The 14,278-nt window shown below is 35.4% G+C and overlaps 2 protein-coding genes across 2 annotated transcripts; one reads left to right on the top strand and one right to left on the bottom strand.

The window, feature by feature from the left end:
- Positions 1–3,668: 3,668 nt before the first annotated feature.
- On the top strand, positions 3,669–6,425 carry LOC105184357 (cardioactive peptide). Its single transcript, XM_011143087.3, has 4 exons — positions 3,669–3,929; positions 5,096–5,173; positions 5,646–5,724; positions 6,074–6,425. Exons 1-4 carry the CDS (start codon positions 3,924–3,926, stop codon positions 6,310–6,312), a joined length of 402 nt encoding a protein of 133 aa, XP_011141389.1. The 5' UTR covers positions 3,669–3,923; the 3' UTR covers positions 6,313–6,425.
- Positions 6,426–7,416: 991 nt separating this feature from the next.
- LOC105184367 (TNF receptor-associated factor 6) lies at positions 7,417–14,057 on the bottom strand. Its single transcript, XM_011143108.3, has 5 exons — positions 13,787–14,057; positions 13,039–13,173; positions 12,131–12,352; positions 8,694–8,938; positions 7,417–8,030 (listed from the first exon to the last, which is right to left on the bottom strand). Exons 1-5 carry the CDS (start codon positions 13,908–13,910, stop codon positions 7,782–7,784), a joined length of 975 nt encoding a protein of 324 aa, XP_011141410.1. The 5' UTR covers positions 13,911–14,057; the 3' UTR covers positions 7,417–7,781.
- Positions 14,058–14,278: the final 221 nt, after the last annotated feature.

The following is a 14,278-nucleotide window of genomic DNA, read 5'->3' as shown; positions in this document are numbered from 1 at the left end:
CTATACCGCTCTTACTATTCTTATCGAACTTTTCAAGAAAGAAAGAAATTAAGGCAGTGTCCTCGTTTAGAAGGCGAAAAAATCGGTGATTTTCGGGAATTTTTTCAAAGAAAATGAAATAATCAATTTCTGTAAACGTTTAATTACATGTTAATATACATTTTAACAATACAAAAAGTTTTTTATTGTCAAATTATTTAAAAATGGGGCGGAGTTGTTACGTGACAATCAAAACGCCTCGCTCCGATTGGCGGGACAAATGGAGCTCGTAATTTTTGTCTAAAACAAAAAAACTAAAAATATTTTTAATTTACATATATTTTTATAGTTGATAAACTAAAAAAACTAAGAAAAAAGCATCAAATCATACAAATGTATGAACTTAAACGAAAAAGTGATAATTTTAAAAGGAAAATTTTGCGTTCTGTATGCAACAGAAATTGTTTAAATTAAATTTTGACTTTTTTTTCATTTGGTTCATTTAGTTCAGTTCATTTAGGATGACTAACAGTACTCTAGAGAATAAACTTTGGTTTGGATCGATAGGTCAAATAGCTTTTTTGCTATCTTGCTCGCCAATTTAGTAAAATCACAAAACTAATATTTCGAGGAAACGCGAGTTAAAGTTTTCGCTAGAAAACATTCAGATGAATAATTGGTGGCGGGTGTTTAAAAGATTGTAATTGATCTGTGACTTCGGCTTGACGCCACTCACATCAACTGTCGGCTCCTTCAAGATAGTTTGTATGCCTTGGTTTCGTATCTGTTGAGCAATAATGATCTAATGTTGCCATTATTGCTTTTTTCATACTAACAACGGAATCCACATTTTTTCTTATAGCTAAGCCGTAATAGTTTATTAAGTTTTTAATAAGTACGTCCGTCAGTCGTTCCTTTCAACCAAAATATTGTTATATAAACCATTTTGAATCTTTGCTAAGCATTATAAAGAAAAAGCTAAAAAATCAACCAAAATATTGTTATATAAACCATTTTGAATCTTTGCTAAGCATTATAAAAAAAAAGCTAAAAAATAAGGAGAGCGGCCCGCTTCGGCTAAGCGTTTTTCTAGCTGCACGACGTTTATCTGCTCTCGGCTCTGTAATGTTCGTAATACGTCCCAACGGTCTTTAAAACTTTGAGAACATATTTTTCAATAGTTAAATTATCGATTTAAGCAAAAAGAAAATCGATTTTTTTACCTTTTAAACCAGGACACTGCCTTAAGAAATTATGTGAAATTAGAAAATATGTTGTATTATTTATTTCCTTAATTATTAATTATTACTTTTATTTATTCTGTTTAAATCTGTAATGTTTATTTCTCAGTTTCACTTTTTTAAACATCTTTTTTATTTCAATGAGGATTTTTAAACATCTTTTTTATTTCAATGAAACTTGACTCCTGTCATAAACGATCGATAAATTATTATAATGATCACGGTGCAAAGTTAGTTGCACTTATCATAACTAGAAGCAGTGCAAATATTATTATCAACAAAGTCAACGAGTGACTTTTTCGGCAATCTCTGTATTATCGTCCGAAGGGCAGGCAACTCGTCATACTGACTTGTATGTTGATGTTACACCCTGTACATAGTATATATCTGTAAAATTTTATTGATATCAAACGAAAATAGTTCATTAAAGTTTTACTGAAAATTAAATAGTTAATTGTATATTATGAAAATTCATAAATAGATATTAACTGTTAATATATTATTTTAACATTAATCCTTCACATAGAGGAGAAGTATAAATACGATATATTCTTACAGTAACGCTTACATATGTTGCACTATATATTGCAGGATATATAGTTTCAACTGAAATACATTTTAACGACGATCTCTTTGTGAGTTTCAAATAAAGTTTCGCGAGCAGAAAGCTTGCAGCTTTTCGAGAAGAATCATCATTTTATATAAGCTTTTAATTTTTAACATTAAATATCTTGTCGTAAATGAATATGAAGTCTAAATTTTCTGTTAACGTATCATCCGCTTTAATTTAAACGAAAGCGAAATTTTAATTAATTGAATGTGGTTTATATAATTTTATCTATATTCTTATCTACATATTATCTTAGCTATATTATTTTCAATTGCTTAATTCAAAACGTAATGACATCATAAAAGTTTTTTTTTTAATACAAATATCAATTGGAAGTCACATATAAATTTTAATTATTCGGAATCGAAGAGAATTAGGCAAATTAGTCGAAGAATTTATCATTAAAATTTAATGCGATTAAAAGGAAAAAATATCCTGCTTATCAAGTATTTACAGTCAATACATCAGAATCTCATCAGAAATCTTTTCAGAATGGAATCGAATGGAAGCTATAGAATGAAACCATGATAAACGAGAATTTAGCGATACGTACTATTTTATATATGCAATAATTACACTTCGTGAGATAATAATCGAAATAAAATATTATTTTGACTGAGAATCATTAAGAATAATGCTGCACACGCGCGTTTCTCTACACTCCTTTATCGTCATACGTATCCCCGTGTCTTTCCTGTTTTATATAAAGGAGTTTTATGTAATCTAACTTCTAGCTAGTAGCATGCTACGTAGAATGCTAATTAATCGTTATGATATTGCAACGGAGTCGAGTCTGCGTATCGAATTGTTTTCGAAACTTGCCGTTTAAATGAAACATACACATACAATGTAATAAACGATCAGAGCGTGAGCGTGAAATTCTCTCGCGCACAAGAGCAGCATACTGCAACGTGATGAAGAACGGTGCACGATATGTTAATACCATTGAAACCACCCTGTTAAATCACGCGCGACCCATGTGACAACTTATGATCCATGAATCTTACGACGAAACATGCACCATCGTTGCTTAACTGCATAAGATGCATACTCCGCGAATAGTCACGGAACCAAAATACATCTATAAACTGCAACATCGGGAGCATCGTACGAAGCGGAGCGTTGTTCACACACAAGCGCCCTCAACCGAGGAAATAGAAAAATCGATATTTTCCACAATTATATATCACGTACCGCGCGCAGCTTATATAACTCTTTCTGGAGATGCAATAAAATAAGTAAAAAATAAGTAAAAAAAGTGTGTTGCGGTAATTATAATTGTACAATTAAACGGTCGATTCGTCGAACTAAGTTTCTATTAAATGCGGAAATCAAATCGGATTGAAAAAAGAAGGAAGGGCTAGATAAAACATTCACAATAACCGAACAGAGAACGATCGCGGGGTGTACGTGATCGGGGCAAATATAAAATTTTATCGACAAAGCATCGATAAAGAGAAAGAGAAAAAGAGAGAGATATAGAGAGGAGGGGAGTGGGTGTGGAATGCGTGTGTGCTGAGAATATTCTGATAATTATAACATAACTATCACACATTGTTATTAATACGTCGCACACATTTTTCTCCCCCTGTGTTCTATTTAATCCCAAATAAAAGAAAAATCTTCAAACGCCCCAGCGTATAAAATAACATCCGTGCACCTCCGCCTGGCGTGATTAAAAGCGATAAAAAAGAAAACATTGTCTTGGAAGGGTTAAACCGGATGCGCCTTCCACAACTCGCCCACGAAATCGCAAGCACTGGCGCATCCTGAGTGAAAGGGGGTGTTTTGGGGTGTGAAATACGAGCGTCGCTCGCGCTCTTGCGGTCATGCGTTCTCCAGTCGCTTGCATTCACCCTCATGCGGTACTTACCGCAGGAGGGGGATATGGAGGGGCTCGTATTTGAAGAGCGGCCGCGCGATTTTGCCCCGCAAACGAGAGGGAGAAGTCACGGCTTCAACCGCGCGCGGCAACCCTTTGGCGAACAAACGCGGAGCGCACTGACAGTTGATCGAAAGAGCAGCAGGTGACTTCAAAAGTGCGCCCTGAGGAAACCGAAAGTCCTTCGAGAGTTTCGAAGGAAGATCCCGATATGAAGGTTAGTTCGGTGAATCCGACTTAGCATCTCCGAGTAATAATTCGACGGGTTTCGTTGAATTCGTTCGTTTTGCTGAAGGGCTCGTTCTTCGACTTATGTGCGGATATTAGTGCGCTCGAGATGGATTTTATTCGACGCGAGAACCGGCTCCTTAAATTTTAATCGAGCTTTCGGCATATGCGTTTCTTTCTCTTCCCAAGATTCTGATTGGAATGTGATAACTTCTCATAATATTTCGTGATACTTACCGAATTATATCCGGGAATTATGCAAGATACTTTGTCGTGAACGTAAAAAAGTAAAGGGAAATAAAAGTGGAAGTTTTTAAATACGTTAATTGATAAGGAATTATTTAATTGATTAATTGATAAGAAAAATTTTCATGATAAAAAATTTTTTTATTAATTTAATCTGAAAGACATTTGATCACAATTTCCAATCGCTCCGAATATCTCGATATTGATCGATATCAGAACAATCCTAGATTCGTTCACAGTCGAAGTCAAATAACAGAAAGAGAAATATGCAAGAGAAAAATGCGACACGCTGTACGTGAAAAAACATATGTACCGCATTTTTTTAATATTCTATGTTAATAGAACGTTATTTCACGTACGATCACTGCCACTTAATGCAGCAAAAACATTCGCGAAAATTTCCACGAAAAAATATCCAAATATCAAACGCGATGATACTGCGAATCCGATTCTTTTCATTTTCCCGTTATGCAAATCGGATTCATAATTCGCCGCACGGAGTCTGTTACGCCGCTGACAGACAAACGATCGTAACCAATTGTGGAGTTAATTAAACCGTATGCGAATTGAAACATATGCGTTTACTTTAAACGTTTTACGCGCTCCGTCGCGAATAACGTCATAACTTGGCTAATTGTCAATTAGCCATAGCACAAAATTGATCGGGAGCGCTTAAGCAGCTTATAAGCCGCGCGTTCGTGGCTTCGCGGGCTTATACGAACGCTTATATAACGAAAACATTTGTCACAAATCGCTCACGCTCAATCGCATGCACACAACACACACACACACACATATACATCACTCGCATTAAGTGTTCAATTATTTTTTATTGCATCATTCACGTCTCACAAGGCTATTAGTCAGATGGTTAAAGAGCTTTCTGTTAACCTTTGTTTCGTTTGACAGGTTACCGAATACCTCTGCTGCACCCTAGCCTGCATGTGTCTGCTAAAGATGGCAAGCTCCGAGATCTCGAGGGACAAGGTGAAAACATACGCCACGTGTAACAGCTTCAAAACGGGTCTGATACATAATTTTGAATATTACATAATTTTGAATATTTAAAAAGGAATTTAAATGTAGATTGTGTGTACTTAAAAGTTCCGATTTTACGCCGAGAAAATATGATATATTAATTTTAACGTAAATCCCAATATAAATAGAAAACAAAAAAAATTAATTCCTTTACGCAAAAAACGGGATAAAATTATTTTCGCGCAGAATTAAAGTCTTTTTACCTTAATAAAATTTAACTGTAAAATAAATGCAAATGGAGATATTCATACAATTACGTGTCAGAAATATAGATCTTTTATATAATTATATTCTTTGACCATCGAAAAAGATAGTAGAATGGCAGATACAAATGATAGATATTCATTAATTTTGTATCAACGAATAACGAAGTGTTACGTTTCGGGAAGATCAAACGTGATAGCAAAATCCACTTTTACAGTTCGAACGCCAACTCCTGGATGCTCTTACAACGGAAAGGACAATGAAGCCCAAGAGACCCTTTTGCAACGCTTTTACAGGTAAGGAATAATAATCTCTCTTCGGTTTCAGCAATTATATACATACAAATCTCTTCCTCAATTATTCATTAAATACATAACTTAAATATATTAAATACATAATTTTGAATATTTAAAAAAGAATTTAAATGTAAAGAGAATGAATTGTGTATATTTGAAAGTTCCGATCTTACGCTGAGAAAATATGATATATTGATTTTAACGTAAATCCTAATATAAACAGAAAACGAAAAAATAATTCCTTTGCGCAAAAAATTTAATAAAGGTTTCCAGCTGAACGCAATGGCTGAACGCTTCGAAACTTCGTAACCTAAAGAGCTCATAAAGTGTTTTCGATGCTTCTGCATAGGATGCGGTAGAAAAAGGAGTTTTTCCGCGAGTATACCCACTCTGCGAGACTCGCAGGACTTCCGCGCGAACGACAACGTTCGACTTCCGGTTTCTCTGTACAGAGCACTACTGCTGAACGCCGCCAAGCAAAACACCTGGGATGCAATCGATCGTGAGGAATACGATTATCGATTACGACGAATACCGCAGATCTATCTACCGGGTCAAACGCCTCTACGCGACACGTTGGAAAGCTAATCTGTCTGATAAAACTTGACGCGTAGACGCCGACCAGGATTCACGATTCAGGATACCTCCGTTAGAGAGATGTGCGAATCAAGAATTTTTATGTCGAATCAAATCGAATCGAATCTCATTTTTTAAATTCGAATTCGAATCGAATCGAATTATGAAATTTCATTTGAATTCGAATGAAATCGAATGAAATCGAATCAAATCATTAAAAAATTTAACATGATTATTAAACATGCAAATAATAATAGAAGATTTTAATATGAAAGGGAATATTGATATTGTAATATCATCTTAAAGTAAAATATATATTTAAATATTTAAAATAATTTATAATTAAGTTATTAATTATAAATTAAGTTAATTACAAGTTGAGGGTTCAAACATACAGGCCCAGGTGGCCCGTTTTGTAGCTGATGCGCGCAAACGCTAATGTATTTGATTCGTATTCGAATCTTCGCGATTCGAAATTTTCGAATTATTCGGATTCGAATCATAGGGATTCGAATTCGAATATAATCGAATTACATTAGATTCGATTCGATTCGATTCAAATTCGAATAGTTCGCACATCTTTACTCTGTTATCATATCCGAGTGTGCACCGTAAGATTCATCGCGCGACCTCGACGAAATATTCGATAAAAAAAAAGAAAAGAAAAAATCTAGTCAATATCTGGTTTATCTCCTTTTTCAGGAGAGAAACTTCAGTTTTCTCGCGGAAATTCGAAAAGTCACAATCAAGCGTGCTGTCGCATCTTCTTATTTATTTTTGCCTAGCTGCGTGCTTACTGTCTTGTCACAGTTAAACAAACGTAAATATAAATGAAGGAAATATACACACATACACACACGTGCGCGTATATATCTGTGCACATAAAATCATACGATCTAAATATCTTATTTTATATACAACTTTTACGGGCGTGAAATACTTTCTCTCCCTTCTTCCGCCTTCGTCGTCGAGGAATTCTACCGCTGCGCGCGAATTGTCCGCGAAGGAAGTATATAGAGATATAATCGATGTAATTATCGACGCTAGCTAGACTTAGCTTAGACATCTCCGTTCGTTCTTAAGAGTATCTCGATAGCTATGTATTTATTTGTATGTGCCTCATCCTCCCCCCTCCGATAAGGTCATGATTGATTTGCTGTTAACGACTTCGAACCGTATATTTTTCAAACGACTGTTAAATTACATCTGGTTTGTATCCAATAAATTCTATAAAATCTGTTGTCTATAGTTAATTACTATTCAATATACAGTTATTCTATTCGTTACACCTCTCTCTCAGCATTCTTTTTCTTTTCATTCCATGTATAGTGCAACAGGCAGTAAAAAAGAAATATTTTACGACGTGTATACTTTCTTTTATGGCAATGTATAATGTAGCGAGCAATATGTATAACATATATAATTACACGTAACAAACACTTCTATCCGACGTGACTGCACGTATACACATCTCATATGGCTTATAGATAAACGGTAAGTTTTATCAGCATTTTTCCATTCCACGTGTACTTCGAGTATTGCTGAGACATCGAAGACGACAGTTTTGACAGAACGACACGCCTGGGAATACTCAATCCGACGCACTCCGGATTGTCCGGCTTCCCCTTTGACGCAGGCTGACCCCAGAAATGTTCCGTGCACAGCGTAGCCGGATCCCAAATGCGAGACCGTCGGTCCTCGCGCACACTTTTCGGCGAGTGATCTAAAACCTGCCGAGTCGCATTAGGCCGATGAACGTTGATCGCGTTTTATCGATGCAATGTAATCTAGAGGAATGTGAAAAATGTAATTCAAAATTTAAACGAAAGGCGAGGCATCTCACGGACGACTAATCTTCGATGCAACGTAACTCGAAGGTAATTCAATTTTTACACCATGTAATATAATTGAAAGAGAAATAATATACGCAAAGGAAATCGCAAGGTGGTTGTTTTGAGACGCTGGAAGATCCACCGACTCGGCCTTCCCGCGGCGCGCGACTCGAACAGTGGGAAACTTCAATTGTATGCACGGCAATGTAAGTGCATACGACAAAGGCATGTACTTGTTGGAAATTTTTAACTCGGTTCGAAATCACCCGATTGTATTACGAAGTTTCTTCTCACGCCGTCTCAAGAGAGCCTTTCCTGATGCGCAACCGAGATGGTAATTCGATGCGACGTCCCGACTCCATACTTTTCGTCTTACCTGCAGGCACATGCTCGACCGTGGACTCTCTTTTATACTGTCCCGCAATTGCGTTACTTCCCCTATCCCGAGAAAACCCGAATAAAATCTCGAACGCGTTACCAATTCATCCCCGAGGCGAAACGAGAATCACCTGGGCTTCTCTCTCGCCTCCTCCCTCTCTCACCTCGACGTCGCGTCCTCACCTCGAGACGGATCCCAAATGGGAACGGCCACGCAAGAACGGAATCGTAAGGGCCGCGCGTCAATCCAACGCCGATGAAAATCGTACCGTCGGGGAAATACTTGGGCGTAACTTTCAGGTACAAGTTGTAGCCGCTTGGACCCGCGTGGAAAGTAGGGCTGCGTACCGAGCGGCCGGTCGGCCAGCTCATCAGCATCTCGTCGAAGTTCTCTACTCGCCAGTAATAGACAAACGCGCTCGTCGCACCTGAAACGCGAAACAGTCTCGCGTTACTGATTCTTGTGCTTGGCGAATGCTGAATGTGCCTTCCTGATCCTTAAGTCGAAATTACGCGCTTGTATCGCACAATGACGTTCATGTTCAGAAAATCGGGACTTGGAATTGAAAAGAGCAGACTTAGGAAATAACTCATTACTTGTATTACAAAGTTACAGTCTAGAGATGTGCGTATCAAGAATTTTTATGTCGAATCGAATTGAATCGAATCTCATTTTTTTAATTTGAATTCGAATCGAATCGAATGAAATTGAATCGAATCATTAAAAAATTTAACATATTAAACATGCAAATAATGATGAAAGATTTTAATATGAAAGGGAATATTGATATTGTAATATCATCTTAAAGTAAAATATATATTTAAATATTTAATGTAATTTATAATTAAGTTATTAATTATAAGTTAAGTTAATTACAAATTAAGAGTTTAAACATGATTCCCCAGATGGCCCGTTTTTGTAGCTCATGTGCGCAAATGCTAATGTATTTGATTCGTATTTGAATCTTCGCGATTCGAAATTTTCGAATTATTCGAATTCGAATCATAGGGATTCAGATTCGAATCGAATCGAATTACATTAGATTCGATTCGATTCGATTCGAATTCGAATAGTTCGCACATCTCTATTACAGTCGCAGTTATTTTCTTTTTTTTTTGGTAACTATAACCTAACTTCATTCAGTTTTCTCCATCTGTAACTGTGACTTAACTTAATTATTATATTTGTTTAATAACTAGTAACTAATTTAATAGTTACTTTATATATTTCAAACTTAAGTTTCTGCCAGACCAGCATAATAACGCGACGCGCGATGCTTTATATTCAATAAACATATAGTTATTCTGCATTTGGAAAAAGCTCTATTACGTTATCTATCTTTATTGTTTATTAGATATAAAACAAGCATAAAATGACGCAACGGCGCTGGTAGTCTTCTTTCCGAACGTGACCTGTATTTCTCTCAAAAAAATTGTACGCCTATTGGACATTTCCGTCGCGCATCGCCAGTCCTTATTTGTTAACATAACCTGCATTCAACGTGAAGTGCACTGCGTGATTTCAGTTATATAAAAAATTCGAGCAATGGATAAAACATCTCAATTTTCGGAGAAGGATTGTAAAATGCCATGGTCAGCAAATGTAGAAATATTGGAGTTGTAGCAAAAATTTGGAAACGAGAACAATTGGGCATTTCTCTGCAAAACATGCGCTAGCAAAAAAATTATTCATGCAAGTAGAACTTCAACTGCAAATTTAAGAAAACATGAGTATAAGTCTTTATTTATAAAATATCAATATATTTTTTAATGAAAAAATATAATTTTTTATGTTAAGATTACTTTTAATATTTTTAATATTTATTATCCTCATTAAATTCATTCACTTTCTTATAATTGTTATTAATAGTCTTAAAGAATAAATATAAATCGCTTATTTAAATTAATGAATCTAATTTATGAAAATTATATACAGTACGAGAAATATAGTAATCAACAAACTACTTTTATATAAAATTGAAGGAATTTACACAATTACAAAATTTAAAATAATAGGACAATTATTGTAAAAAAAGAACTGGAAACTAACGACTCGTTACTTTCTAAATAACTGTAACTGTAACGTGTTATTTTTGAAAGTCAATAACTTATAACTGTAATTAATTACTTTTTCCATAAAAACAACTGCAACTGTAACTAGATAATTTTACAAAGTAACTTTCCCAATCCTAGGAAAAAAGTATACTTAGCGTGGGCCAAGCGTTCCCTTGATCCTTTGCGGCTGCGTTATCGTTTTTCTCTCGTTGGTCCAGTTATCGTGATCTCCTAATAGAATTACTACTTAATTAAGCATGCCATGTCGAATTTCCCGAAGAGCCCAGATTCACTCGAAGACTCGTCATCGAGAATCGATATGCTAAATTTTTTGCGTTACGTTTTGTGCGTCACGAAGTAAACGAAGCGCGAATATCGCGCGACACGTACGCCCTGTTCCGAATTGCGTTCGGTAATTGATACCTATCGATCTTTTAATTATTACGTAATTGTATAATGGACTTTAAGAGAGGTTGCTTACAGGCTTCTCGGCGGATGGCGTAACGTTTCGCGTATTCAAATGCGACCGAGTTAATCATCTACCACGGTCCGGAATAAATCTCGGTATTTCGTTGCACTATTCATTTTGCTTGAATCAGGTTTATCCTGACTAAGCTACAGCTTTGTCGTTACGGCATGGACGCCGTGAACTTTCCACGACCATGCGTCCTCGACAGATCCATTTGCATAAAACCACACGTCTCTTACATACAAATGCTTACCTTACATATAAATGCTTAGCTTAGGCCGAAGTAACAATGCACATTGTGCAAGAAGCGCAAGACTTCCACACGCAAAATCCGTATTACATTCTTTGACGTTATTCCGGAGAACGGCGCAAATACGCACATACTCCGACGTACTGACACGAAATTAAAATATTACGTTTCGCGAGCCGTTTAATCCCGGTTTTCCGGAAACTTCGCGTTTCATGCACACATTTTTATGCATCTTCAAACGATCGAAGGCGAAAGACATTTCGCGAGTCGGACCTTTATATAAAATGCAATTGAGTCATAATGTTCTCTTATTTCTTTCGACCTCTGTTCGCGTGTTATCTTTATCGCGTTTATACTTTGCAGATTTTAATTCACGTTTTAATTCACACTGAGATATTCATTTCGAGACGGTGACGTTTGATCTCCGCAATGTGATACATTTTCCAATTATTACGAAAGCACCAAAATAGAAATCCTTTTTTCTGTCGCTTAAGCGGTAATCGTAATGTAATATATAGGACTACTACAAGACCGCCGTTTTACCAGCAAGTTCATTTGCATGCAACTAATTTCATTCGTATACGGGTCACAGAATAGATGCCGCGCAGAACCGCAGGGACACTTGCCAAGTATTGAGAGAACTTGAGGCCCAGCAGTTGCTGAAGAACCACTTCGCGTTTGGCCGAGAGCGTAAAGTTAACTTCTAACTAACGTCGTGGCAAACTACAAGTTAATAGACGCCGTTGGCCGTGTTAAAAATTCTTTCAAACATGCATATACCTGTTACACAGCATTGCTTCGACCTGGAAAAAGCGCGTTTCCGAATTAAAGCAGAATAGCACTGACCGCTCGTCGTCGGCAAGTTTTGTAGAGTGTTGTTGAATTTGTCTATCTCATCTTGCCTCGGAGACGGGTTATTGTCGGGAGTCCTATCGTAAAAGACAGCATTCCGTACGTTTGTCAGATGATTCGGATGTTGCTCCAAGATGCTGTAAAGCAACCACTTGATTTCCGCAAATTCCTTGATCAACTTCTCCTCCAGACTCGCGAACCTTTCCTCCATTGTTTCTAGAAGCACAGGTTTTATCTCTTTTTTTCTATGAATAATAGCGGTTAATTTCTTGCAAGAACGGATGGAATTAACATTGTCCCCTTTAAACAATTAAACGGCTTTTAAAGTTCAATCCGATAAGCAGCAGAAGCGATTGCCTTGATGGAAATTACAACAAACAGAACAGACACTTCTTTTCAGACGAAAATTTTAGTATATGAACTTTCCCTTCGCAAAGAAAAATCATTAAAATTACATGTTCTCTTTTCCAATATTCAATATAATATATATATTTTCAATGTAATCATTTAGCAGATTTCATGCGGACGCAACAAAAACATCTCGTCAGATTAATTGAAAATTAGTATATATTTAATAATTAAAATAAAATAACTATATATATAACTATTATATTATATAATTAATTATATAACTATTTATATTAAAATTATATAAATATATAAAATAACTATACATATAAAATTATATAAAATTTATATAATTATATAAAGTAACTATATATATAGTTTTTTTATTTTAATAATTAAGTATATATTAATCTAATAAAATCTAATCTAATAAAATAAAATTTAAAAAGAAATTTAATAAAAAATATATATATTTCTTTTCGTAAAGTTCACACATTCTTTTTCAAATATTTATGAAAAAAGTTATATAAATTATAAAGTTTCTCTCTACTCACTCGCTTTACAAGCTCCGATGAGCACCCTTGTAAAGGTGGCATGCGCGTCCGCGACCATCTCCTCTGTGACAATCTTGCAGCTCGCCTGATGCGTTTCCGTGGCGTCATTGCTGGTGATATTGGCCTCGATCTCGGCTAAAAATTGCGGTAGGGTATATTGTGCCGAAGAAAAAAATCGTACTTGACGAGAAACGCACCAAAATATACACGTAAAAACACTACCTCGTTAGAAATAAATGAAGTAGATAAGAATAAGTTGATAAGAATTTATTTTCTTCAAATTGCGTTATTCTTTGTGGGTTATGAATTTGTCTGCTTATTCAACTAGAAATTCGTTAAAAATTAATATATATATTCTATTTTCTCCTTTTCTTAAATTATACTACTTATAACTTTAATATCAATATATAACGTACCACACATATGCGCGCATGTTTTATCATACAATTTTATTTCTATAAAATTTATTTCTTAAAAATTTTCACTTGGATCGTTTGTTTCTAAAATAAAAACAAAAGGAAAATTTGAAATTTATAAAAAAAAATTAGTGATTTGTACAATGCTGTTGCGATGATATCACGTCTGATTCAATTTTATAATTTCAAGCTTAAATTTATATACAGAAATTAAGAATTCGATTTTTCTGGTCATAACGCAGATTGAGATACAACAGATCGATTAAATCGTGCCAACGCATCGACTTTGACTGGAAAATATCCACGTAAGCTAATCGATCTTTTGTACTTACGCATTTTCCGCAAAGGTTCGCTCACACCGCCGTATGCCAAATAGAGCGCACTGAGATAAAGCAATGATACGGAGCAACGCGCGATAGCCGGCATTTCGTGTCGCACGTGTCGTACATATGGCATGTTGCGAATTCATCTCGTGACCGAAATTACAGTCGACCTCAAACGCAACAGTGGCTTCCATCATACACAAAAATAGATTTTATCGTCTTTTTATTGCCCGATGAAAACGCATTGAAGAAAAATCCGACACTGATGTATCATACTCTGTAATGTGTCGTTTATCTCTTTGCAATTGAAAATTATTAAATTATTGGTCTTTTTCTAGATATTTGTACAAGTATGCTGTGTAAATTATAATGTTAGATTATCGGTAGCAAATATTATACTTATATATCCTTTCGTTAAGAAATATAATTATGCATTTTTCAAAAAACTTTATTGATGAAAGAAAGAAAGAAATCAAATAATGATTAATAAAAATTGTCAAA

Source organism: Harpegnathos saltator, unplaced genomic scaffold (genome assembly GCF_003227715.2).
Source record: "Harpegnathos saltator strain DR-91 unplaced genomic scaffold, Hsal_v8.6 scaffold182, whole genome shotgun sequence".
NCBI lineage: Eukaryota > Metazoa > Arthropoda > Insecta > Hymenoptera > Formicidae > Harpegnathos > Harpegnathos saltator.
Note: the sequence above shows the minus strand (reverse complement) of the source record. Positions and strands in the feature narration are given on the sequence as shown.